At 39.6% G+C, this 27,924-nt stretch overlaps 1 protein-coding gene across 1 annotated transcript in view; it reads left to right on the top strand.

Annotated features, from left to right (window-relative positions):
* Positions 1 to 27,924, top strand: part of LOC115046089 (metabotropic glutamate receptor 7-like) — a 56,282-nt gene that overhangs the window by 12,654 nt on the left and 15,704 nt on the right. Inside the window, exons 2-6 of the mRNA XM_029506216.1 lie at positions 11,195 to 11,411; positions 17,885 to 18,020; positions 19,056 to 19,210; positions 21,034 to 21,171; positions 22,861 to 23,061. Of these exons, the coding sequence (XP_029362076.1) occupies positions 11,195 to 11,411; positions 17,885 to 18,020; positions 19,056 to 19,210; positions 21,034 to 21,171; positions 22,861 to 23,061 (847 nt within the window). The remainder of the gene's footprint in view (positions 1 to 11,194; positions 11,412 to 17,884; positions 18,021 to 19,055; positions 19,211 to 21,033; positions 21,172 to 22,860; positions 23,062 to 27,924) is intronic.

Here is a 27,924-nt window from a genome sequence, read left to right as displayed (position 1 = left end):
GCATTAAGATGATGTGATTAAAGCAGCACCGGTCAAACCACATCAGTGAAGACAATGTTTATCATATAAAATAGTGTTTTGAGCATTAAATTAATTGGGCAGAAAAGTGGCTGAATGAAAATCAACTTTCTACCTCACTGAACATACACAACAGTAATGCTCACTCCCAACTTCTGCTGCTGGTAATAGGTTAAAGGACCGTACTCTTTTTTTTTTTTTTTTTGGGGCTAATCTTACATTGTTGTTGTATAGGAATGCAGTTTAAGTGAAAATGGATCTCTGCACTCTGTTTATCAGATTACCTATTATAAATACGATGGAAATTGGTGCAGACTAGGCACAAGTGAAATCAAGTCTCAAGAGTCTCCTTATAAATTTTCGGATAGTTGAGAAATTCTAGACAACAGATATCTGCAGTAGTAGAAACAAAAGACTTGGCAAGCACAGCAGTGCGATTCACGATGGGTGTAGCTCTGCCCCCCATTTGTAATCGTTGAAAATTGGCTTTGACCTGCAAAATCACTTACATGCTTCTTTTAAAGTGCAATGAGGAAAGTAATGAGGCTAAATCTCATTAGTCAGTTGTATTTGCTAAAGTTGAACTCAAGAAAGACCTCAAAAAACAAACTAATTCAGACAAGACTTTAAGTTCAGTGATGGCACTCTAATATTTTGAGCTACATGCTAATGCCATCATACTAACTAGCAAGTCTTTAATAATTGCAATTGCCAGAATGAACCATAAAGAAACCCTAGATTCTTAGTTACATACGTGTTGAATACAGAAACTTTAAATACAAGATTTAAAATTAATCTTTGGATGAAAGAAAGTTTCATTCTTCATGAATCACATTGAGATCCCGCGGCTGTTCTGTTGCCTTTCTAGACCTTAAAAGAAAGGTTTTGCCATTAAAACTTAGAGACTTCAAAGGAAAGGGACTTTACTGCCCTGAACTGAGCCTCCCAGGATGTTGATATGTGACCCCCTGCCCCCAACAGGCTCGACCAATGAAATGCCTCAGGCCGTAGATAGTTGATGTGAGGGCCAGTTTGAGTTTCCCCAGTCCCACATCCGTCTCTGCAGCTAAACTCCTGGCAATAAAGTCCCATGATAGTCTGTGAAATGGTTTACCTTGAAGACTTTTTTTTTTTTTTTTTTTTTATTACCAGTCTCATTGTTGCCTTCGAAATCACTTTTATTGTTTTTCATCAGCGTTATTGTTGGATGTTTTGTGTTTTTTCTTGTGCTATTTGTGATTTTTGAATGCTTTATCTGTTGCTGTATTTGTTTATATATTTATTCCTTCATTTACTTTCCCATTTCATTTTAACTACTCTTTCTGAGAATGTGTTTCTGGAATTTTATTGCTTTTTTATACGTTTTAATGTTGTGTGCTATGTCGGCTCTGTGAAGCCCTGGTAAACGAGGAAGAATATCTTACTGTGAATGGCAGTTCACAGTCAATTCTGCTTATTTCCTGCAATATAAAGATATCATCTCAACATAAATCACACTACATTCATCTTCATGCTCCTCCTGTGAAAATCAGTACATTTGCCACATTTGAGCTGTGTAATCTGCAAAAAGAAAACGACAGAGCAGTTTTAGCTGGTGAAATACGCATGTCAAACATTTGTAGGAGTGCGTGTTCTTTCTCATTCATTTGCAACTTCTGACAAGCAAATCTATACTGACAGTGGATTTGGAGTGTGTTGGGAATGCAGATGTTGCTCATAAAATACAATAATCTCAACTCGGGGAGAATTTCAAGGCAGCACTTCAGGCAGTGCTAAGCAAATGGATAACTTCCCATTAAAATACTCTGTTCTGTTTTAAACCAGCACATATATCTCTAGTGCACTGCATCAAGTGGGGGCCCAGAGACGAAAACAGAAAGAATAGGATGTCTATGATATTTTCCACTGCTGTGATCAGAGTGTAATTACATGGCCTCGCGAAAGAATTCTTTGAGGAGCAGACAGAGAAAAGATTGAGGAGGCTCACCAGCATTTGTCTGCACTATTAGGGGAGAAATGGGCCTGGAGATGGTGCTCTGTCGAGTCTGAAGAGAGCGCTGGGACTACAGCACAGAGAGAATCATTGCGATGCAGGTCAGAGTTTTGCAGGTGCAAGACTGGCAATGATTGTGTCAGACCTTGCATGCTCCAGGTGTAGTTGGGGGAAAAACGAGCACCTATGCTTGCTTTTTGATGAATATGTCAGAATCATATTGGCAATGAACGGAGCAATGAGGCAGAAGAGAAATGTAAAGATGTTGCACACAGCAGAACGACACAACACAAGTGTGTAATATACATTTGTATTTGGATGTCTGTCACACTTCTTGTGTTTCTTTCAGACCAGTTTGGTTTCACTGATATTTCATATATCTAAGAGGAAAAAATAAACTTATCATCCAGACCGTAAAGAACACAGTAGAGATAACAAAGCTGTGTCCAGTGCACTTTGCAGGCAGGGAAAAATCAATACAACCATCTGTAATGTGAGACCCAGTGGATATGAAGGAATACATTTGATAACACTTAGTCATAAAACTGCAGGCTGTTTTTTATTATTGCCACGAGTCAAGTTTTTGTCGCACCTGGAGAGCACACAATGGCCACGATGATCAAGGCCGTTCTGCCCAACTGCATTGTTCTCTTTGTTTGCAGCTGAAGTCAAAAGAAGCTTTTCCGACATTAGGCAAATAAATGAAATAAATAACTGGATTGGTACATAATAAATCTCATGACTGACAGTATAAAAGCTCAACTGTCATGTCAATAAGCTCCATTTGTGCCATGTATTTGCAGCAAGATGTTACGCTGTTAGAGTGCCGTACATGCAGTAGCTGCTGAGCCTCACCTCGTTAGACAATGAGGCTTGGAGACCTATCTGGTGTTGGGAAGCAATTCTATCTTTGAAATACCAATACAGTTGGAATAGCAGTCTGTTTACCAGATGGAAAGATGGAGGTCGGTCAGGTTCCCTTTGTGATCTATCCACACTTTCCTCCCACGCCTCAGCTCTACTCTTCTGTGTGGCTGTCCTGGTCAAATATCTGATTTGTGAGTCATACCTACCCTCTATACCCATGGAGAAACATGCTGGTTTTCTTAAAATACACTCTGGCAGGGCAGCCATGCAAAAGCTCAGGTCCAGAACAGAGCGCTGGAGCTGCTCAGGGGACTGGCACGGAGCGAATGGGAGAGACAGAGGGTGAGGGAATCGAAGGGGGTAAAAAGTGAAGTGGGCGGAAAGATGGAGACAGTGGAAGGTCGTGTTGGATGAAGGATTATGAAAGCCTAACTTTGTCATATAACACCATGATTAGTTCAGTGGTGTGGGCAAATCTAAAAGGGTGATGTTTGTGATTCCTCTAGCACAAAAAGCTGAAAAACACAATAAGCATCCTGGCTGGCTAATCTCTATTCAGGCATGGCCCTTGTAGAATAACTGGCTGAAAAATGGAGCAGATATATAGTAGGAGTGTGATGCGAGACTGGCCTTGGTGAGGGGGGGGGGGGGGGGAGAGAGTAGATGTTCGGTGGAGAAGTTATTATAAGACGTTTCAGACCTTTCCAAAATGCATCCAATAATGTCAAATTTTTGGGGGATGTGGAGGAAACTGAAGAGCTGCCTGAATTGTATTCGTTTGCAAAACCTCGGGACACACCCATATAGAAAACAAGCCCTCCCAGCGGAGAAAGCTGTGGTGGATGATTGTGTTTACAGAGCTTAAGTCTTTCTTAGACAGTGGAGGCTGGAACTAACATGAGGCATCTTACATATTGCTAGATTTAGGTTTGTGAAAGATATTGCTTTTCTTGTTATGGCACAAAACTTTCATCTCGCTCAAGACTTTAATTGTTTAACAATGTTCATGACATTTTCCTACAGTTGTGTAAACAATATTTTTGTATAAACGATGGCTCCAACAACTGTGTGTATGTAAATGGGTTTGAGTCACAGAAAATGAGCGCACAACTCTGCAGCACTCCTCAGCTTTAAAAAGAATTGAAATGTCTTTTAACTATTGAACCTCATCTTTCACTCCAGCTGTTTTTCAGCAAAATATTATTTTAGTATTAGGAAGCATCTTTAAAAAAATAAAATAAAATAAAATAAAAAAATTACATGCTATCTGCCCAGCTGGAAGTTAGTTAAATTAAGTATTTACTGCAAGAAATGCTTTGGACCTGAATATTGGAATTGAGTTCTTGAGGTGGACAGAAACAACACAAACACACAAACAAAGAATACAATGCAACTGTTTGCCAATATCAACTTTACAAGGTGATATCAGGGGGTAGTGTTGTGTTTACAGCTTGCTATGCTGTCTCCACATGTGGTCAAGAAAAATCAATAAATGTGCATCCAACTAAATGCTTTGAGTACCGTAGGTATAACCACAAAAACAGTTTAATGCAACATCATGCTTCGCGGAAATTCGTTTTGCAGATGCATTTAGTGTGAACCTGCTACATCGGCCAGTGAACACTTTGTTGATATATTATCAGTGAATATGCAGTTGACTTTTGATAGTGAGTGTTAAAATGAACACAAGGGGGGAAAATAGTTAGTCTTCGGGGGAAAACAGAGAAATTAAGGACAGTAAGGGGAAAAAGTTGGCTGACGTTCAAGCAAATGGCTGAAGGCAGATTGTGTCGACTTGGGGGGAAACTGGCAGCCTGAGGACTTCTGTGGGCAGGAAGTGTCTGTTGATCATCTGTGTGGGCGTGTCTGCATGCAGACAGATGACAGGGGAGGGAGAGAGGGAGGGAGGGAGAGAGACACAGGAAGATGAGACTCACTCGTCACTCTCCGATGGGGCTGGAACGCACGAAAAAAGGGAGCCAAAGTGAAAGTCACAGGTTGTGTGAGGGCACAATGATGAAACGCAGCCTTCACAAAAGGAGAGTATGAGTGAGAGTGAGAGACACAGATGGGGGGGGGGGGGTGACAGAGAGAGGGAGGGAAAGCTGTCAGTTTCCTCCACCCTTCCTCACTGCTCTCTCAGCTGTGCTGGCAGTGCTGTACCCTGGTGAAGAGAGATTACTAAAGCCCAGCCTGAGGTAGCATGTATGGACACAGTCATTACCTCTGCCCTGCTAACAAATGGCACTGCTGTCTGAATAAAAAGCGACACCTGGCTGACCCCTACCCCTCTGCTATGAACTAGCGTAGGCTTGATTTAGCAGTAAAAGATGTAAACAATGATAACTGCTCAATATCTTTATAGCCCTGTTTCTCGTACAATATTATTTTGTCTGTAGAATATTGATCGTCACAGTTTTACAACAGCGGGAAGAACAGCCACAGATAAATCTTTTGGATGAGAGGTGTTTTCGTGAGAAAATGTTTATCCCATTATGTGTAGTTTTTGAATTGCTTTCAAAATGGCTCCTGGGCCAGTTTACAGGATCATATTTACAGTTTGTGCGTGTGTGCGTGTGCACGTCATTGTGCCAGTGTCATGAGGACAATCTGTGCATTGGTGTCAGGCCAGAGACGGCATGGGGTTGGAGTCGGGTCTGTCAGAACCCGCTGTCATTTCCGCCATCGCCGTGGAGATGGTTTGAAACAGCCGAGTGGAGCTGTCTGATGTCAAGATATACTTAGAAGCTAATCATGCAGCAAATAGAGGCGAAGGGATTCCTGCAACAGGAACTGCTTTGCTGCCCTTGCTCCCGTTAAAGCCATTCATGAGAAACTTTTCTCACAGTCACAGCTCATTTACAGCTATGTTTTTGAGAGCCGATTAATTGATACCAAGGCCGGCCTGTGCAACAATCCAGTTTCCTGTGCCTGAATTCTTTGACACTGATGGAGTCTACTCCTTTTGTACGAAAAAAGCTTTGTCTCTGAAGGATGGCTTTTGTTTTTGGTCTAAGAGTTTGTTTAAGAGCCCGTGGACTGTTATACCCCTCTGTTTTCTGTGGAGACAGCTTGTCTTTTCAAATCTGCAGACTTCCCTCCTCTCAGATGGCAAGGATAGATGGTTGCCATTACTTCGACTGAGATTTGTGTCGTGCCATATGCTGCCTATTTTCTTTTTTTTTCTTTTTTTTTTTTTTTTCAGAAACAGAAATTTCTTTTTGCTTTTCAGTTGATGCAAAATAAAGCCAATTTTGCATCAACTGTACAAAATGGAGAAGGCAGAGCAAATTCATCAGAATCATTACTCTCACATCACCAGAAAAGGGCAATTCAGTCACTCACATTTCTTTAAGGCTGCCCTGATTGTTATTTAGCTTTTGTATGTGAAAATGCATCTGAAAGGCCAAGGCGCTCTAATTAACCTCGCCTGGCATTCCCGCTTAATGTGAACGTAAGTAGGAATGGGTAACCTTTACACAACCTCACTTAGTCACCTCTCTTCTTAAACACCCAGGTTGAAATTCTCACTTAATGTCAATAAGCAGATTACTCCACCACAGCCTCCACTCCCACACCTACCACCTCCCCACCCCTGTCTTATTTTTCCGTAACCTTCTTTAGACTTCAGCAACATATTTTTATTCAGGGCGGCCATAGTACTTAGTGGCGGTAAATCAATAGAAGAGTGTCCTCTATAACAGACCTCTGTGTTTTCCTTCCATCGATCCTGTCAGCCCAGATACATTGAAGAGCAAGCCAGGCGATTACCCTCAGCAATCCTAACTTTGATCTATACTGCAGATGACAGGTGCCAGACATCGGCTTTGGCTAATAGTGATGCTGAAAGGTGGCCTCGTTATTCATTCTTTTCTTGGCCAGAATTCAGTTGCTCATGATTGCTTTGTGGTTATTGTGGTCATTGTCAATGGAGGCGGTTTGCAGCCATCACAATCACCCTTTCCCCTTGATACCATGAGCACATTGATCATTTTGTCATGCTTGAGGATGCGTTTCTTGAGTAATGGCTTCAAACTTCTTAAGGAAATAAGATTTCAATTTCAGTTCCTAATATGCAAGAAAAATCTGACTCATTCCAAACAAATTATTTACAGAAAGTCATTTTAAAATGTTGATTTATAAAAATACATCATCCCTGCCTTAATATCGCTGCATTATCAGCAGCATGAAAGACATTTGAATATGCTGCAATTTGTAGCAACAAGAGCTTATTTAAACAGCACTCACAATCAATCAATCACAGAGCAGGTTGAGCCACTGAAGTGCATTCACCGTTTATACTGTAGGTTGTTATAAGTCCTTATGTGTACAAGGGCGAAAAAAAAGAGAGAATGCAAAGATACTAGATTGAAATCAGTATCAATTAGTCAGCAAGTCCTTGCATCGTAATTCCACCAGGTTTAATCCTCGCACCTCTGCATGATCGTAATCAAGGTTTTGATCAAGCACTTTTGTTTGCTCGAGGTCAAAGTGGTAATTAAAAAGCACAGGCTGAAAACTTGGATGTTTGTATTGCAAGGTGGTGTAGATTCCTGGGGAAAAAGGAATAGAGGAAATTATATCAGCAGGGTACAAGCCTGGGCCAAAGTGAAAAGACATTGCCATCTTAAATGGTTCCCTGCAGCAAAACACTCTAGAGAGACAAATGTTGAAGCAGCTCTCTATCCCAACTGGGACGAAGATGGGATGTGACTCAACACACTTAGAACACCTTTTGACTCTGTAGTATTACTTTAGCAGCTTTGTTAAGAATAGATCTCGATCAAATGTTCAAAACATATACTTCACTTTTTTAGGAAAAAAGTATTTAATATGCGAATCACTGTATCTGTTGCTTTTCCATTACTTTGCTGTACTCTCTTTCTAGACGGCACTGAAGTGATTCAGTGTGTGCCATTGCTGCTGCATTGCCACCTGTGAATTTGTTTGGTAAACAAAATATTAATTTTTTTGCTTCCGGACGCTTTAGACGTTTTATCCACATATTTGTTTTGATTTATCTTTTTTGTTATTTTGGCAACTTCAAACATTGATTTATCATCAGCCTGACCTTCTACTCCGCTCCACAATTTGTCAGCTTTGTGCAGTTGACCCCCTTTGAGTTGTGGGTCAAAGCTATTGCTCACACTCTGTCAGTTGAAGCAATCCCATCAGCGAGCCACTGTGTCCTCATTCCTGTGTTTCCCCTGTGTCTGGCCATTTTTGATCACTCTAGCACAAATGGATGGCATTCATACAGTGCTCAGATTAGACTGTTTGATGTGGAACAGCACTGGCTTCAGGAGAAAATGCTGTGTGTTGCTACATGTGGATTCACCTGTCAAATGAAAGGTGATCATTTTGACCTGCCACCAGGTGTGACTGCAGTTAAACAACATCAAACGTAGTTGCAAAGGCGATATTTAGGATTTCATAAGGCAGCAATGTAAACAACCTACCACCAGATTTCCTTATCAATTTTTTTTTACCTTTGTAATGGTTTTGTAAAGATTCACATTTTGATCTAGTGTGAAAAATATGAATGCAGACAGATACTTTATAGCAGCCAATGTACCCTACTGTTGTTTCAGGTGTTAGTTGTAGCCACCAACAGGCACATGGACCCTCTGTAGAGATGCATCTGTTCAGTTCAGCTCATTAACAGACTGAACCCAGAAATTAGGCTGTGTTAATGAAACTAATTTATAAAATCTGTGCACAGATTTTTTTTCAACAAAACGTAAATAATTTAATATCGTCAAGATGCATTTCAGCTGCTTTGTGGGCATCTAGTCATTTTCCCATGATGTTTGTAAGCAGTATGTCCTCTACAATTCACCTCACATTCTTGTCTTAATGCACAGGAGTCTACAGCCACGTTGCTGCCTCTTTGAGGCTTTGAGCAAAATTATCCTGTTAACATGCTCACCATCTCAGCATACTAAACTGTGAAAACTAGGCTTATTTTGACAAATCTTGACCTAAAGCGGAGTCTTGGAGAAAACTTTGGAGATCTTCATTCTAACTTGAATTTGTGTATCAAAGATATTCTTGACTGACAGATCATTATTTCCCTCCCTGCAGCCCCACTGGTACTGGGGCTAAATTGTTATTATTTTGTGTCTTGTGGGTTCTTTCTCCTCTACTTTGAACCTTCTCAAAACTGTGTACTGACGTGAATTAATTGTTGCTTTAAACTCTATGGCTTCCCCACACCCATTAAATCAATGAAAATGTGCTCAAAACATATTGTGAGAATAGTTCTTGTTTTTGCTTGGATGGAAAAGTCGATACCACTCATGTCTTTTGCTTTAAAAAAGAAACTATAGCTAGCAAATGTTTAGCTTAGCACAAAGGTTAGGAACAGGGGATCGAGCTAATCATGCTCTCACCAGGGGCAAAAGAATCGGTGCAAATTTCAAAATATATATGTAAAAAAACAAAACATTCTATCCTGCAAGAATTGCTCTTGTGGCAATATGGAAATGTTCTCCCAGCCTTTAGACAAGACATATTAGTCCATGCTTGCTTTCTTTATAAAAACCCCCCCTGCAATTTGTTGTGTTCCAGTTTATTTTAAGCAAGCAGTTGCTGAGCATCGGGAAAAAGCTACCCTTGACCCATCTCTTCCCCAAAACAACTGGCCTACATCTTTACTGCCTTTTATTTCAAAAGTTGTGCTGCACTTGCCAAATGGCTGCTCGTCTGAGCCAGACACACCATATTAGATGTATTCCAATCCAGTTTCTGTCAGGAGTGTTGAAAAAAAAAAAAGAAAGATCTATGTCTCCAATGACAATGTCTTCTGATCAGGATGAATGTTTTGCTCTGGTGCTACTGGATTTTACTGCAGGATTTTATCCTGATAGAGAGGCTCAGGCAGTTGGAAGGTTTCTGTGGGAGCCTCAGAAAGGAGGCTTTTCACTGTGCTTTTTTCCTACATGTCTATAAGGGCTGGTCCTTTTTGTGGTGTGTCCCTGTGTTCTATGCTATATGTTCTTACAGAGAGCTAAAAATAATTCTCTCCTACATTAGTACAACTCCCCTTTTCTGATTCTTCAGAAAAGCAACCAACCATGATGCTTCACCAGAATAACATCAACAAATGAGTAAGCATTCCTTCCCTCCGTCCAACCCCCTCCCACATCAACTCGCCTTTTCATCTGCTTCAGCAAGTCTTCTCTGGGTTATCAACAAATGGTTGCAAATGCTCTTGCGAGACAGCTGACCAGCAGCAGAATTTTTCACACCCATGTACACCCATTCATCCTTGTATCACCACGATGTCACTGAGGTTTTTTAACCAGCAGTTACTAATTGTTCTTCATGGCAGTCTTAGTTCTAACTTCCTGTGGACCTCTTTCTCTCCTGTTTGTGTGGTTTAATGCTTTTCATTTTGTAACTTTCCATTGCTTATTTTTCACTACTGTTTAATTGATTTTATGTTTTCTGTATAGTTTTATTTTACTTTTGAAGTGCTTAGTAATTATTCTCAATGAAAGTTGCTATACTAAATTAATTACTTTGTTACTGTAGATAATTTTTAGAAGGAAATAATTTATACAAGTAGCTTTTGGCCTCAATGGAGTCAATAAACTTTAAAAGAAATATTTTGGCATTTGACCTTACACATATTTGGAAATTTTTACAGGTTTATTCAACTTCGATTAAACAACATTTAAAATGTTCATCAGTAAGATGTTGATCTCCTAGAAAGATAGATTGTCTCCAGACAGGTCCAAGCTAGCTGTCTCCTAGGGCAGATGACTTACTTACTATACCTGACCCAGCTGGTCAAGGTAGCAGCATATAAAGTGGCACCCAACTGTTATGTCACTCAATAGTCTGTGAATAGTTTTTGAAGCCTAGAATTTGTAATTTGGCCATCGCCATCTTGGTTTAATGAAACGAGAAGAAATTATATTTGCAGTAGGAGGTGGGGCTGACCAGTAAGGGGTAGATCTGACCTGCTCTATACTCTATCCTGATTGTCCAGCAGGTTGTCCATTTGTTATACAGTCTGTCAATCATAAAGTAGCCACAAACTAGTGCATACCATGTTTTTCCATGTTCTTTCTTCCAAAGGGGCCAATAAACTAAAAAATTAACATCATGTTTATTCCTGAAGCCTCCAAATATAACTGAGCTGCCAATCACTTCACACTCAAATTAAGGGCAGGCAGCAAATAGTTTAAAACGCTACAGTCAGTCAGATTCCTCAGAAAAACAACCGAACATGATGCTTCACTAGAATAACATCAACAAATGAGTAAGCGTTTCCTCTGTCTGTCCAACCCCCCATCTTCTCTCCTCAAGATCCCGCAGATCAGCTATGCGTCAACGGCCCCGGAGTTGAGTGACGACAGGCGTTATGACTTCTTCTCGCGGGTGGTTCCTCCAGACTCATTTCAGGCCCAGGCCATGGTGGACATTATCCAATCCCTCGGCTGGTCTTATGTCTCCACCATTGCCTCAGAGGGCAGCTATGGAGAGAAAGGAATAGAGGCCTTCACACAACTCTCCAAAGAAGCAGGTAAGAAAAGGCCAACAGTCAAAGCCACTACAAAAAATTATCAGTATATTTTTTGTCTGCTTCAGTCTTGACTGTGGGAAAGTCCAGTTTTCCAGTTAATTATAAAATCTGTTTTCAGTGGATGAATTATTGATCTCTTTTGCAGCTTCTGCCTCTTTTCCCCAGTGAATTTTGGAGTGTTACAGGAAATGTAGACAGAGAAACGGCTTTTAGCAAAGATGCCACATCCCAGTAATGAGCATTGCCTGTACCCATGTCACAGTTTTGTTGTTGTTGTTTTTGTTTATTTATTTTTTTTAATAAACCCATTCTATCTTTTTGCAAACTCTAAAGATTTCAATGTGGTGTCTCTGGCCAGAGTGGGGAAAGAACTACCTGGCAATTTGTCATTTGTCAGTTTAGTTTAATGTGCTGGCTCTTCTGTTTCACTCATCTTGTTTTTTTTTTAATCCCTGTTAGTGAGAATGCAGTACTTTTAGGATGTTAATGATGACAGTCAGCTTCATGGTCAATTAAAGCCATTCTGGTCACATTGTGTGTATGAAATAGCAGGGTTTTAGACATTTAGTCTGTTAGGAAAGACATCAGCCTTCTTTTGTGAATATCTTTGGGAATTCCCATGTGATTAAACACACTGAGCCAACCATTCTAACAAGCAAGCTATTAGAATGTCATGTTTGCTGGCTCTTGTAATGCAACATTAACGGTGAGCTGTTTATTTATCTTTTTTAATGGTGTTGATCCTTTTTCAGGCATAACAATGTGTTCTTGTTTTGCCTCCAACTAGGATTAAAATTGTGCACATGCTTGACTCACCATCTTTTTCTGGATTGATGGCGTTTTGTTGGTACACGTGAATCAGTGGTCATCGCTGTAGCCAGGAGGCACTCAGTTGCTGTACAGTATCTGTCAAAGGTTGGTCATCTTTGACCAATCATCCGGTCTATTGTGGGATACATACATTTGGAAAGATGTCAAGTGCTTGCTTTGCAATATTTTTGGAAGATTAGGATAGGCGTAGAGTATTACCATTGCGCTAAATTGCCAGAAATCTTTTTTTATTTTTGTAATAGTGATGTTTTATCCGTAAAGCATCTGAATCTGAATTCAAAGTGCGAATCCATTTTTTCACCACTTCACAACAAGAGCTGGTCAGGACAAATTACCCTACATCACCCAATCTAGCACATCCGTGCAACTCACAACAACAGGTCCAAGTACTCTTACTACTCTTTAGATTCCAATCCATTTCCTGCGAATCTGCAGGGCGTCATCTCTATCTCTAATGTGCAGAAACCTCTCAGGCAGTGGTGGGCCGTGCATTCCGCACCCCAAAAGAAGATTGCTTAAAATTAAATGTATTTTAAAGTCAATAGTTTTCCCGGTAATTTATTATGAAAAATTGCCACATCCGCCCGCACCTCTCTCCCAAGTGTTTTCCATTCCTCTGTGAACTTGGCAAGCCAACTCTCGCAAAAATGGCCTGCAAACAGAAGTGGCTGGGGTGTTTCTTTGATAGAGGAGAAGGAGCCTGTGATAGTCATTTAATAGTTGTTACAAGCACATAATGTAAGGTGTAGTGGTTACATTTCTCTTTGTTTTTTTTGACATTTTTAATTACAGCATACCCTCCACCCGGTCGCCGGACAATTTCTCCAGCATGCAGGTGGTCCGCGACCCAAAGAAGGTTGGGGACCAATCAATACATCCGCATTACCAATTAAGAGTAGTTAGAACATGGCGCTCTGAAATACTCAATTCTGATTGGTCAATCTTCAAATTCTGCGGGATTATTTCCGGACACGTGACCGCTGCTCCGTTGCTACGATAGCTCGGCCACAGCAACCACGGCGAGCGGAGCGGCGGCGAGGACACACCCTTTTCCGTCACTAGCTAGCAGGTGGGGGGACTAGTTGGAAGACCTCTCCTCACGATGTCCAGCTCCTCTCGAAAGGTCGGTCTAGAAAATGAGGTTGAAAGTATATATGCAGCGAGATAAATTTCTTCAATTATACATGAAAAACCGCTAGTTAGCGGGTCACCAGGTTCACCTTTTGTTAACGTTACTTAAAGTAAGCGAGGCAGCGGCGTAACTTACTTTGCATGGCGCTATATATGTATGTGTGTGTATATATGTGTATATATATATATATGTGTGTGTGTGTATGTGTATGTATGTATATGTATGTGTATATATGTATATGTGTATATATGTATATGTATATATGTGTATATATAGAAGGTTTAGCTGGCCCCTACAGCCCACCACTGCTCTAATATGAGCAAAGCTAATTACATCCCACAGGCACCGATCAGAAGTCCAGCATGCATTTTTTTTTTCTCTGTGTGCATCCATGTCCAGTGTGATCCCTCATTAAAACTTTAAGAAGCTGTTTGTGGCTGTGCAATATGCATTGGAGAGAAGAAAGCTTGTGCAGAGAGAAAAGTCCTACTTTGAGACTTATTTTAGAAGTTTCAGCTCATCTTATATCCTGTGATAAATGCAGTTTCTCCCAGCTGGTTTTCTCAGATATCTTTTTTTTCTCCACTTCTCCCTTTAGCAAAATGCAGTAAACACACTGATATTATTATGACTTCTGAACAGCTACACAAGAACTATGAAATCACAAACCATTGTTGCTGTTGACTCATCCTGTTGAGTCTGAGCTGCAGTCATGGCAATATTTTGTATTCATATACAAATGGGAATTATTTCCTCTCAAGAAAGGCTTTCTTTTCCCAATGAATCTTTAATAAACACAGCAATTATGTAATAGCACAACAAATCGCACAATTCAGATTCATTCAAAGGGACTGTCTCTGTACCAGAACTGGCTGAAATTGATTGTATTGAAAACATTTTACTGAATAATGAGGGAGGATGTCTGGGAATACTGTACGTCTGATGTGAGTAAATTAAGTTTTATAAAGAAAAATTCAGAGCAAAAAAATAACATTGTTGGGGTATTGTTGTTAGAACATCTTTGCAAATTGATCAATGAGGCCTTGAGATGGTTTTGTGTGTCTCTTCTGTTTGCTTGTAGTGAAATGTCAGATGCATTAGTAGGATTCTCGCTTCACCACTTCAAGGAGAACCATCTAGTGGACCCTTAATGCAATATGGCTGCCAATTACCCCAAGCTGAGACTGGAGTGGCAGCCTGTCTGTATTGTTTGTTTGTTTTTTTTGCCTGCTTTCTCTCTCCAGCACTGTTCCCATTTTGTACCTTCATCCTGGCTGCAGGTGCAGCTGGCAGAAATTCATCCTGTTGTATTTTCCTTTCTGGATTCAAGCCAGAGCGATAGAGATCAGTTTTCCCATTTCATAAAAAGGCTTGCATTTGAAGAAAACCTTCTACAAAATATCACTGAAGAATGGTTTTCAGCAAGATGCAAACCCTGTGCATTGTTTGGATCCAGTCTGTGTGGAGGGGGGGGGGGATAAACTGCTGGTGTAGCACTTGATGTATTTATATATGTTAATGTCTAGCAGTAGGAAAGGACTGTGGAAAAAGCCTGATCCATAGCAAACACCATCAAATAGACCATGAAATTTCTACATGACCCCTCACATTGTCAAGTCCCTGAGCAGCAGTCAGGAAAGGCGTACAGGTTAGGGGGGGGCACACAGATGTCGAATATGAATGTCAGCCACATGTCAGCCCATTTTGATGTGCTCCCATGTGCTCAGGCGGGGAGGCTGCAGGGAGCAGGTCTACCTTTTGACTGTTGAGATGATAAATATAATTGCAGCATTATGGATCCCCAGGAGCTTTGGGTTTGGAGGGTGTTGAGTGGGCAGGTGGGGGTGGTCAAATCCATCAAGAGCCTCTAATTTAAAGGGATTTGTATTTCACTAAGCAAAATGGCAAGGCTGGATTTCCTGCCCTGAAGTGCATTTTAAGAAGCGAGGGCATTGAAGATGAATAATTGAAGTAGTTAATGCAGGCCATGACCTATGGCACTCAGATAAGTGGAGAACTTCCAAGACCTGATGAATATAGACATTGTGATCATTAAACTGTCTTGGATATATTAATCAAATATGGAGCAGAGGGTAGTGGTTCATGCTGCACATACTTTTGATATTATGTTGTTCTATTACGGGTAAACGAATGAGGTGAGCAAAAAAATTTCTGTGTCACAAAATAGAATGTCTCACTTCCATTGTAAGCAGCAAAAAGCAAAAGCAAACTTGTCATCCTCACTGATTGTAAGTGACAGCTAGACAGTAGGGTATCACTATACAATTCTATTTCTGGAATGAGATTTCAACAAGTTGGAATAATATGTTATTCTCCCATAGCCTGACATTTTTTCTGTCTTGCATCACACATCTAGCCAACGCAAACACGCAGCTTTTCTATAAACCGACTGTTTCTTTTGAGAACTCTTTCAAGTCCACCGGACCTTCCAGTGACAGGTGAAGACAGTCCGACCCACAGCACAGTGCTCTAGAAGCCTAGCATAGACTTTTAGATACACCACTTGCATTTCCATCATACCGGCCTCAACAGCTGAAACACTGAGAGGCCATCTGAGTGACTGACAGATGAGATATTCTGCAGGCATTCAATAATTTAGCCAACACTGCACAACTCCCTGCTCTTTTTTTTTTTTTTTGAGGGGGCGTAGTCTCAGGTTTCTTGCATGTTCTGCTCTAGTGCTCTCTGAAGATGGGATTTGGTTCAAATGCTTCTAATCTTCATCAGAGGCCCTTGTGGTGTATAATTGACTTGTTTTACCTAGAATACAGCTCTCATTTAAGTCTTCACACAAGCCCATGAGGTTTTCTTGGTAATGCAATTTAATGTATTTTCAAGTGACTTCACTTCTCTGCATATGAGTTTATCCTTTTTTTTTTCCTCACTGGAGTGACTGTATGTGTAATGTTGTACCTACTTGCAGACTTACTGGCCCCCTGGAGCTGAAAGCTGCTGCTAATATGCCAGGATCAGATGCTAAACAGCATCAGTTCTCTAAATTGTAAATCTTACAGTGCGGTGTCATACTGTAGGACTTTCTGCCTGAAATCATCCCCAAAAGCTCTGCTCTGAAACAGTGCTTTAGTGTTCTCCCTTGGAGACCTATGATGCTGGCTGCTCCACACAAATGACACCAAACAAGTCTCACTATAACAGGATACCACAAATCTTTGAACAAAAGTTGACCATTGGCAAAATCTTTTGTTTTCTGTTAAAGTACATTTTAGTGCTAGGAAAACAACAATCAGCCTAGAATGTTTTCTTACATCAAGAAATATTTTTAATTCTGCTAGTACTAGAACACAGAAAGGATAGTTAAGAGGGGGCTGACATTTTGCTATCTCCTGCCTTTAGAAATGCTACAGTAAACCATGATGGGAGATGTGTGATCTGCCAGCTAAAAGCTGCTTATATCAAAGTAATGAGCCTGAGGAGACTGGCAATTAGGATATCCCTTCCATTTCTCTGTCTACTCAGGGAAATTCAAACTGAAAGGTTATTGGTTAGGCTATTAAAATGCTTGAGTGGGAGATTTTTTAATTGGTTTGTGTGGCGCTTTGCTGTTGACTCAGGTTCCTGTCTTCAGTCTGGACCTACAATATATAGTTAGGATGTTCTCTTACTCAGGTGATCATATTATCTGTTCATCTAAAATGCTGCCTAGGTTAGCTTGTCCTTCACACCTGCAATTACCATACCGGAGCGGACAAAAACTCTTTTATTATCTATATTTATTTATTTTTGTTAAAGATAGGACTTCACTGCCTAATAATGAGCTGTAGAATGTAACCCTGCAGATAACAATGCCTGGCAATCTGTCAAAAGCCTGTTGCGATAATATATTGTGCCAAATACAGTATCTAGAAACTATTTAGCTGAGCACGGAAGCCATCAGTACCCTTCATCCTGTAAAAACTCATTAGTGGTGACCTGTCTGAGAATGATTTATTGTCAATATTAATATCCTCTTTGTTTATTATAGCCTGCTGTGGTATCTGATTGGTTCCTAGGTTCAACAAGAGATGTTTGATAATGACTTTAAATGAAAAGTCAATGGAAAGTGGTTGGATTTTCACAAATACTTAATATGAAATCTGTAGCTTTATGTCCCTGGTGGTGCAGATTATTGGATTTGTTATAGCAGATATGTTTATAACTCTCTGTGAAATGATGCTGGTGCTCAGTCGGAAGGCACAGTTTGAGTGTTATATTGCACGCTGCTGTGGTTTTCCTATCATTGCCAAAATGTAAATGTATACACTGCGAGACTATCATTTAGACTCGACAGCAAGCATGACAGCAACATCAAAATCTCTATTGTGTTTGTGTGTTTTCCACTTCCATATGGGCGAGATTTCCAAAGAAAAACAGGAGCTATTGTGACCTCAGGCTTTGTGAATGTGTTTGTGTACATTTGTGTGCGAGAGTAAGTAAATGGGTGAGATCATCCCAAAGGCTTTCTCATTTGTTACTCCTTTTCCATCAAAAGGTGGAATCTGCATCGCCCAGTCTTTAAAGATACCCCACAACCCCAAACTGGAGGATTATGACAAAGCCATCCAACAACTGCTGGAAACGCAGCACTCGCGGGCAATTGTGATTTTTGCCAGCGAAGAAGACATACGGTGAGTAGCACACAGCACATTCTGGCTTCATTCATGTTGCTCAGGCTGTTGATGACTTGCCATGTTAAAGTCTTTTATCTCTGAGTAGCAGCTCCTGGAGACAGGTTAGAGGCACAGAATGATGTGTGCACGGGATGTCTGCAAAAATAAACATACCTCGAAGAACTTGTAGCGTATCTCAGAGGAGAAGTGGGAATACAGATCACAACAAAGCTACATATATATAGTTTCATTTACAGAAACCCTTGAGGAATGCTTATGTAAGGAAACACACAATCAAACATTTGGTACCTGTACATTTAGAATGAACAATCCACAAGTGATATGTTAGTAAAACGTAAAAGAAAAGCTCAGTGAGAAAAATGGAGCTTATTAAGTGCAACTGCCTACATTCAGTGATATAGTCTATAGTTTTTTCAAAGTAGTGAATCCCTGTTGGTGATTTCACTGAGTCTCTGGTACATTAATTGGGTCCCTAATAGTGAGCAACCTGCACCAGAACAAAAGTTTTTATTTATTTATTTGATTACAATTTTTTTTTTTTTTTTTTTTTTAAGGGACGAGAAATTAATAAAAGTTGGTGCTCTCGCTGAATAAATTACCAGTGAAGCTAACATTGCTAATGGAAGAATGGCAGATGAAACACAAGTTGTTGTTCACAATGTACCATTTTACATGGAAAAATATGGCGCATGGATTGTGAGTTTACTGCGTCCTTTAAGATTTTAAGTGAGTCTGGAGCATTGGGGACGCATGATGCATATCTGAACAACATCCCCGCATTTCCCTATCATCTTTAAAAAGAGACAAAAAAAGATATTTTCTTGAAATTAAGACTGTGAAAAGCTGTGAATTGAAAGCAGGCGTTTCCATCCTTTCTTTCTCACCTCTAATGGAAGAACAGATGAAAAACTGTACATGACAGGACTGAAATGCCCCAATAGCTCCTTAAACCCGCTGTTCCTTTTGTAATAGATATTAGATTGCACATACCTCTTGTACTCTCTCCTAATTCACACATGGATGTCCTTGCAGGGGAGTACTCAATGCCACCAAGAGGGCCAATCAGGTGGGCCATTTCCTGTGGATTGGATCTGACAGCTGGGGGGCCAAGAGCAGTCCGATCCACCAGCTTGAGGATGTGGCTGTGGGAGCAGTCACTATACTGCCCAAGCGCTCCTCCATTAAAGGTACAACCAATGTGGAACAAACACATATACTCACACTGCATGGATTGTTTCTACTAAACTAATTTCCTTTTTTCTTTTATGTGTAATTATTTACAGACCAAAAGATTTCATAATTGATTAAATATATGCCCTGAAAAACAGGCTTTAAACACAACGCTGACATGTAGAATCTCAGAGTGATATAGTGCTTTTATTGGTGTGCTTGTTTGCTATAAAAACATTAATTTTCTGGCCATCAGGCCTAATTAAGTCTGATATATGCTGTCTTTTTAGTCTGTTAAGCAGATTAAAAAGAAGTGTGGTAGGGTCTAACAGTCAAAATATTTATAATTTGACCCCTCTCCAGGATTTCCATTTGTTGTTAACTCGCTCCCAAGCCCATATAAATGCAAATCAATAAAAATGGCAAAAGAAAAAGCAATTCTATAAGATGCACTTTACACCAATGTGTGATGTTCAATTTATTTCAGTGGATGTGATGTGATTTGTGTTTACCTGTTTTTGGAGGCACTTCATCCCAATTTGTCTCATCCATTGCAGCTGAAGTTTGCAGTTTCCTACATTTCTCAGAATGACTTTGAACAGTCCTCAGAGAGCAAGTATGACCTTGTTACATTTGGCTGTGGGTTGGACAGGGCCAGACTAAATTCAGTTTGAATAAACTGGCTGTTTTAGTCAATGTTACTGTTTTCTCTCTTGGAGACATGACATATTGATCAGTGTGGTTTTACTTGCTAAATAAAAGTGGAGAGTTGCACATCTCTGCCTGCAGGAGTAAAGTGCATCACTCATCTCTGTCTCATTACGGGAATGAATTCAAACTGAAAGATGTTAATCTAGTTTTTGATATTAAGAAATTATGTTTTTTGATCATTTGAACATTTTCTGTCAGCAAACCCCAAAAGAAATGCAAATTAGATGCACCACATCTTTAAAATATCAATCCGCAAGGAGGAGGTAAACAAGAAAACCATATTGATAATTATACTGCTACATTTGCCAGGACATGGACGGATTCACCACAGAGACAGAATATTGTCAACATGTACCACCTATTTAAGTTTTGTCCAACACCAAAGTCCGCATAACCACTAATCATGCAATTGAGGAAATTTGAAAGCCTGAGTTATATTAAGCTTTTCTCAAATTGTGGAGGTCTAGTCAGGACAAATGTACACTCCGGCAGCAGCAGGAACATTATTAATCCACCATGCATCATTGATGGTCTTTTTAAAGAGAAAATCAGCTGGGTATTTCCAGCCTGATTAGCCATTCTCACCTTTACCCGTGACTCACTTAAGAAGGAAGACTTTAAAATGTAAAATTCATTGTTCTCAAGGTGGAAATTTGTGTGTTTAAAAAAAAAAAAAAAAAAGCAGTGAATCGTATAGTTGCATTTATTTCTAGTTCAACTTCCTCATCCTCACACCCTTTTGAAATAGCAATAAGCTAATACATCATAATTTCAACCCACCTCTGTTGTAATGTATTTTAAGAAGTGAGGACACCCTGTTCAGCACCTTCAGGCCTGAGGCAACAAGCTGTGGCATCACTTAGTCCCTGTGTTATTTATTATGCATCCTGTTTTTTAATTAATGCAATTTCCTAGATGAAAGAAATGATTAAAGTTCCATGGGGTTCGAGAGGAAAAGGAACCACTGTGGTCAAATTTTGATGAAAGAGTACTTGCTAGTGTGCTTTTAATACATAACAGCCACCAGCACCACCACCACCTCACTAAATTTTGCTTCATTTCCTCCAGGTTTGAATTGGTTGATAACTAGTATGGTACCGATCCATCCTCCTGTTTCTTCTGTTCCCAGGGTTTGATGAATACTTTACTGCGCTCACCCTCGAGAACAATCGCAGGAATGTGTGGTTTGCTGAGTTTTGGGAAGAAAACTTTGACTGCAGGCTCCTGAGTGCCTCAAAGAGAGAGGATACGAGTCGTAAATGCACAGGTACATGAGTTTTGACATGAAATAATTAGGATCATTTCATTTGTAAAACAATAAAATATTATGCATAATTTCACCCTCCTGTATCAGGTTGATGTGAACTTGACCTTTGGTTCACAGTAGACACTGCAGATAGTCTATTGGGGTTTTAATTCAACCCCTCCTGTCTGCGTTGCAGCCAGAGAGTCTAACACCAGGTGTTGCCACCCAGCGGGTACATGACAGGCTGAGTTTATAATTAGAATAATAGTGCACCACGTGGTCTTAGTCATACTACAGTTACAGACCGTCTGCTCTTGAGGCTAATGTCCTGTAAGTGTTGTTGCTAATAGTGATGCATGCGTCTTTAATCTAAAATCTGCCTGGCTGGATTGTGACAGGCATGGCAGTGCATGTTTTATCTATGTGGATGATGGCTGTGATGTGGGATTCTGTATTAATCCTGCTTGCGTACGTGATGATGGTAATAGCAGTGTGACACAAATTACTGTTTGCGGGGGGATTTTGTTTCCTTTATAATCTCATGTTTGGTGTTGTTTGTCATGCGTCTGAGACAGAAGATGCTGGTCCATGTAGTGAGTCCCACAAACCTCTCTGTAAAATGATTATAAATGTCTTTCATCCTTTTTCTTTATTTCCTCTGAAAATAGCTGCACAATTGTCACTATATTTTCTCCCCCTTTTATACCCCATGCTTATATTTATGAATGTTAAATACTAGCAGGAGGCTTTCGCATCCACAGGCTGTCCATGGAGCACCCTATGCAGAGCTCAGAAAAGCAAAAAGGCTATGTGTGGGCTGAAATATATGTTAAGTTCTGGGAAATGGGATGAAATTTCAGCACAGATTGCTTTTGACCTCCCTCAGTCTATACAAGTCTCCTACATCCTTATATGCAGCCTATTAACATCATATGTTCCTTCACTAAACCCTCCACGACAGCTCCGAGCATCTCTCACTGAAAAGAAAATAGCCTTTTAGTATATGATGCTATTTTCTCGTTGATGGATTTTTATCATTTTGGAGCATGAATGTTATAATTCTGATGATTATGATGATGATCATTTTTAGTGGTGAAAGTATCAGTAGTATATTTGCTGTTCATCATTTTCACCCAATCGTTGAATGTTGAATTTGAGATTTTATATACTGGGATTATAAATGAGCTCTTTCGGGTTGCAACAAAAACAAAAAAATCCAGCAGAGGTTGTGCATTATGTATTCAAGTAGTGTATCAGGAGCATGAGGCAAAAACCTTTGCAACAGCCCATAGCAAAAGGGCAGTACACTGGGAGAAGGATATAAAGAGCAGAAAACCACCATGGAGGAGTGTTACTAAAGTTCATGGTGATCTCCATCATCTTGTAGAGGGGGCTAATGACTGCCATTCATAGCAGCCAATTACTTTGTAATATGCCACAGCAACTCAATTTAAATCTGCTGTATTTGTCACAAACACTTTGTCTCACAGCTCAGCTTGATATTTTTCACTTGGGAATTAAATGTCTTATTTGCTGTGCCACAGTGTCCCTTTAGGTGTATTGCTTTCGAAACTGAAACGACTGACGGCAAACGTTAAATGGAGGAATAGAAGTGGAACTGCAGATGACAGAGACAGATGAGAGGATGTAATGTCTAATGGCTCATGGTGTATTTGGCTCTAGTCCTCCTCTTCCTCTTACTTTCCTCAGGCCAGGAGCGCATTGGGATTAACTCCAAATATGAGCAGGAAGGGAAGGTGCAGTTTGTGATTGATGCGGTGTATGCCATGGCCCACGCTCTCCACAACATGCACAGGGACTTATGTCCTGATCATCTTGGCGTGTGTCCTCAAATGGAAACTGCAGATGGGAAGACTCTGCTGAAGTACATACGTAACACCAGCTTTAATGGTGAGTGACACATTGCAGATATCCACACAACAGATGCCTACAGGATATGTGGGTAAGAAAAGCAAAATCAAATTCACTTCCGAATGGCATTTAATTTCTTTCATTTCATTTGCAACCGCTTCTTCTGCAAATCATCTTATATCCAATCATAAACAAGTTAGAATTAGGCTGTTGGTTAGTCATCGCTGCAGATATATTCTATACTGTTGTTATTGAAAGCATGAAATGTATTTCCTCTACTTATCTTTAATTTCTATCACAGAGATACAGAATAATGGCGCTGCAGATGGAGGAATACTGTATGGATGAATCACCTTAAAAACAAGCAAGATGAAACAATGATATCTTTGCAATGATATCATCATTGTTTCTCTGGCAGTATATGAGCTCAATTTAGCCCTCTGACCCAAATCCATTACTTAAAGGAACAGGTTTGTTTTCACAAGAGAAGATGGGCGCCACTTTCAAAGCATAGTTAACTGTCCATGCAGCCGATTATCTGATCTTATCACGAAGACTGAAACCACCTCAAAGGACCAACTGTTTAACAGCCATTTGAATGCTCATTTTGTACTTAACCTAAGTGTAGAAATGACAAATTATAGTTATAGGGATTATTACTATGGCCCAAGCACTAGCAGCAGCTTCTCAGATGGCTGGCTCCTGCCTACACTAAAACAAAGTTTTTTTACACTTGTTTAGGCTGTACACTTTTTTGTCCAGACTAAACAAACAGGATGAAAATTGTTGATTAGCTCTAATTGCATTCCGTTAAGTTTAGCTAAACTGTCACAGTATTTAATAGGAATGTTTTTTTTCAACCAGCTACTACTTAACTAAGCTAATCATAACTTTTTCTCTGAGTGGGCATTTACCAGAAAGACTTGACAGTGTAATGGATCTTCTTAACTAAAAGTATCTCAAATCAAATTATTTATTCGAAATTATTCCTTTGATCACTATTTTGTCTTGGATTATTTTACTGCATGTTAGGTATTAATATAAAATATAATTTAGAGTCTTCTCAGTTTTACAATCTTTAAAAAGGAAATTATTTCTGGGAAATGCCTCTACCTAGGGCTGGATGATATGGTTAAAATAATTTTTCCAAGTTGATGAAACTTTCCTCTATAAATGTGTATAATATATTAGATATAAAAATGGTACAATTGGATCAACATTCACCTTTTATTTGTATTCAGTCTTCATAAACAAACAAGAAAATGACATCACTGTCAAAACCAAAAACCTTGGCTTTGGCAATAATAATATCTTTAAAGTAACTTTAAACTACAAAATAGGCTGATTTATCTTTTGATTACTTTACAGCAACAATAAAGAATATAAAAGGCATGAGAAGTGCTCAGAAGTGTGACAGAAATACAGGAAAAGGAGTGAGCAACAATAAAAACACACATGAAGTGGTGGTGATATTGTTTTTGGGGCAGGATAGCTTAAAGTTCTATAGTGCCATGTCTGCAGGCTCTTAGAATATTTTATGGAGGTGAACTGCTTCAGATGGCGTACAGACTTGGATGTGTTCATGCCGCTGGTCGGCTCCTTTCCGGCACATTTAGCACCACAATCAAACTGGAAGTTTATCCGATCCTGATAGCTGAACCTCTTCCACACCACTGAATCAGTCTCTGTTCTCTTATCAATTATCCTGCCTGCTTTATAAGAGGTAAACATTTAGCAGCTTGAACGTATGGCCGATTACGGCTGAGTACTGGCTGCCGGCCTGTGGTGTTTGCGATGACGTACCAATGTAGCATAATGTGTTCTGCTTTTTTTTCTCGGTTTGAATGCCATGAAGTGACGGCAGCGCCCTGTAATGAACCTCAGTCATAGACATACATACAATTATTTTCATTTATAGTCAAAAGCATCACAACATTTTCTGGATCTGTGTCATATTTTGAGCCAATATATTATGTTACAGGTCTAACACTACTTGAACTTTTATATAATTCTGCCCTGTGCATACAGAGATATGCACGATAATAAACAATTAATGGCAAATAGCCATTAGTGACAAATGCTCTGAAATGAAGGAGTGAGTGGGGGAAGAGAGCCAAGTGGGAAATGAGATTAAAACAAGAGAAGTCTTTGTCATAACAAATGTGCTGGCATGTATGCCAGCCAGTGATCATTAGAGGCTGTTGAAGCGAATAGTTTCTTAACAAAATGTTCTAGATAAAATTCAGCTGTTCAAAAATAAGGAATCAGCATAATCTCCTCAGAAACCTGGCCTACTTTCAGAGGTGGACCCAGCTCACTGTGTTTCTTTTCTTTTTACCATAAAAATAAGATTCAAATCTGGTGCATTTTGTTGGGAAAACTGTAGCTTAACTTCCTTTCAGGTGTGCGTGCGTGTGTGTATGTGTGTGTGTGTATATAGCTCGTGTACTTAGGTATATACTACTTTGTATCGACTGAACCAGTCAGTATTGAACCCTTTCACCATCAGGCAAAGCAGAAGTTTTGTTAGCAGTTGTGTAACAGCTGCATTGGATTTTGATAGTATTTACTGACCATTGATCAGAAGCAACCTAAATTTTGTGTCCTCTTGCTTTCAGTAGTGATAAATAAGACACATACTCTGCAGCATGTTGGGATTGTTCTCTTAACTTGTCAGGGGAATGTCAGGGAGGCTTCATCAATATAACAAAATTAATTTGGAGTTAACGGAGCAGTCTTTTGTCTTTAGTGGGGATAACTTTTTTCAGAACCAGACCATGAAGGAATTTGTTCCACATTATATTGGACATTAAATGCAAAGTGCACAAAACAGTGTGCAGGGGAGACTATGAGCTATACACTGCAGCGTTTTGCAATTTTGATTAAAATTTGATTACTCGTTCAGCCCTAGATGTGATCCTTTTTTTTTTTTCTTTTTCTTTGTCATGTAATGTTGTTGTGTGTATTTTGCGTGCATGTGCTTGTCTCGGGATTCCCGCTTTTAGCTCATGTAGTCAGTCTATACATTTCTGACTCTACCATGGCAATACAGAGTAAAACCAAACGTATTTCTTAGGTCATGATATTGATATTGTATAGCTATAGCTTCAATCAAAATTACTTCTTTCTTCCAAAGGGCTGAATCAAACTTTGAAGCAGAAAAGAGGTCATTATTTTAAAAGCTTTAAAAGGACACTCAAAATTTTCCAACTTCAAGAGACACACTTGATTGATTTGAACATAGGAAAGTCAAAGATGGATGGATTGTCCTTGTGTCTTAACCATGTTTCTCTTAAAAAATCAGAGGTATTGGACTATCGCCACTCAAAAGTCTGCCTTTCACAATTGAAAAGCTCAGTTTTTTTTTTTTACTTGAGGCTTTATATGTAGTAGATGTTTAACCACTTTATATGTAACATGAGTCTCAAATCCCATAAAAAGACCAAATATTTAGTTAATCTCTGAACATTTTGATACTCCCCTGAACAGTCTTTGACTTGTACTTACCGTCACTGAAGATATGAATAACATAATGTTGCATGAAGAGATGACAGTAATGAATTTTTGGGACCATTACGAGTGCGACTATTCACAGCAGCAGCACAGTGTAAAACAGACTGGCTCTATTCAACTATGAATGTGTTATGCACTGCAAAGTTGTGGTTCACTGTTTTTTTGATATTATGCAACAATATAGTGGCATAGTGAAATAATTAATAATATGAATGAATGGACTAACTTTGTCATTATATCAACATTTGTTTTTTTTGCTTATTTGAGATTTGTCACTAAAATTTGAATTTGACATAATGTACAGTTCCTACTTTTTAGTTGCAAATTCATCGTATGCATTTGCAACAATTACTGTGTAATTATGTACACAAATGTCAGAAAACTGTCACTGTCACTTTGCTCTGTCTCTGCCCTCCGCCTCTAAGGTGGAAGTGAAGAAACAGGACACATGCAGCTGTCTGAGAAGTGCTATTCAAATTCAGAGAGCTTAGAGTGCAGATTCATGCGTTGAATCAAGAATGTGCTGTTCAGTCTCTAACCATTTGGGCATCTGCTGAATTTTCTGGATTTCTTTTTTTTTTTTTTTTGGTTTGGTCTCAGAAAAACATATGAGTCAGTGTGGCTCTGACAAAGGTAGGAGGTCCATTTCACCTCAGTCCAAATAAGATCTCTGCTGCTTCCATCTCCCCATCTTCCTCTTCCTGTCTTGCTATTATATTCTCAAACCTTTTACCGGCTCTTGAAGGCTGTTCTGTTGTGTCTGTCAGCCATATCTCAATGCCCCTTATTGCATTCAGGCTAGAACCATGCACATTATCCCGTGTATTTGCCACTGCTAATCTATGTCTGAGGGTGAGAGCTGAGGAGTGAGAAGAAGAAAAAAAAAATAATAAGGAAGAGAATAATGATGTAGAGAAACACAGCAGTGGATCCCCAGTCCACCCACACTGCTCAGCACAGCAGCACTGCACTTTTGTCATGTCTTAGTTCAGAGCCACATGCAAAGGCATAAATCTTTCATCTTAGACAGCGCTCTCACTGTGGAGCCCGTGCAGACCATTTTGTTCCCTTGAAAATATCAGCCAATGAAAAAAAAAATAGGAAGTAGTTTCTGATAGTTTTTTATTTTTTTTAAATCTGCACACAAAGAAACAGCACTTAATTATTTTCTCTAAAGCTAAAAAGTGCCAAGTGGCCAATCTTTTAAGTCACTTTACTGAATGATTTTGTGTTTGTGTAAGCTGTATATATTTGCTGGGGCGTGCAGTAAAAATGGTAACCCTGTCACAGCTATTGCTCACAAGAGTCAATATGTTGTCAACATCGTTATAAACTGTGTCAACAAGTGTGCTGTCTGTTTGCTGGAAGCAGGAGTGACAGGACGGTGGC

Source organism: Echeneis naucrates, chromosome 7 (genome assembly GCF_900963305.1).
Source record: "Echeneis naucrates chromosome 7, fEcheNa1.1, whole genome shotgun sequence".
NCBI classification, from domain to species: Eukaryota; Metazoa; Chordata; class Actinopteri; order Carangiformes; family Echeneidae; genus Echeneis; species Echeneis naucrates.
This window is presented reverse-complemented; position numbering and strand designations above follow the sequence as displayed.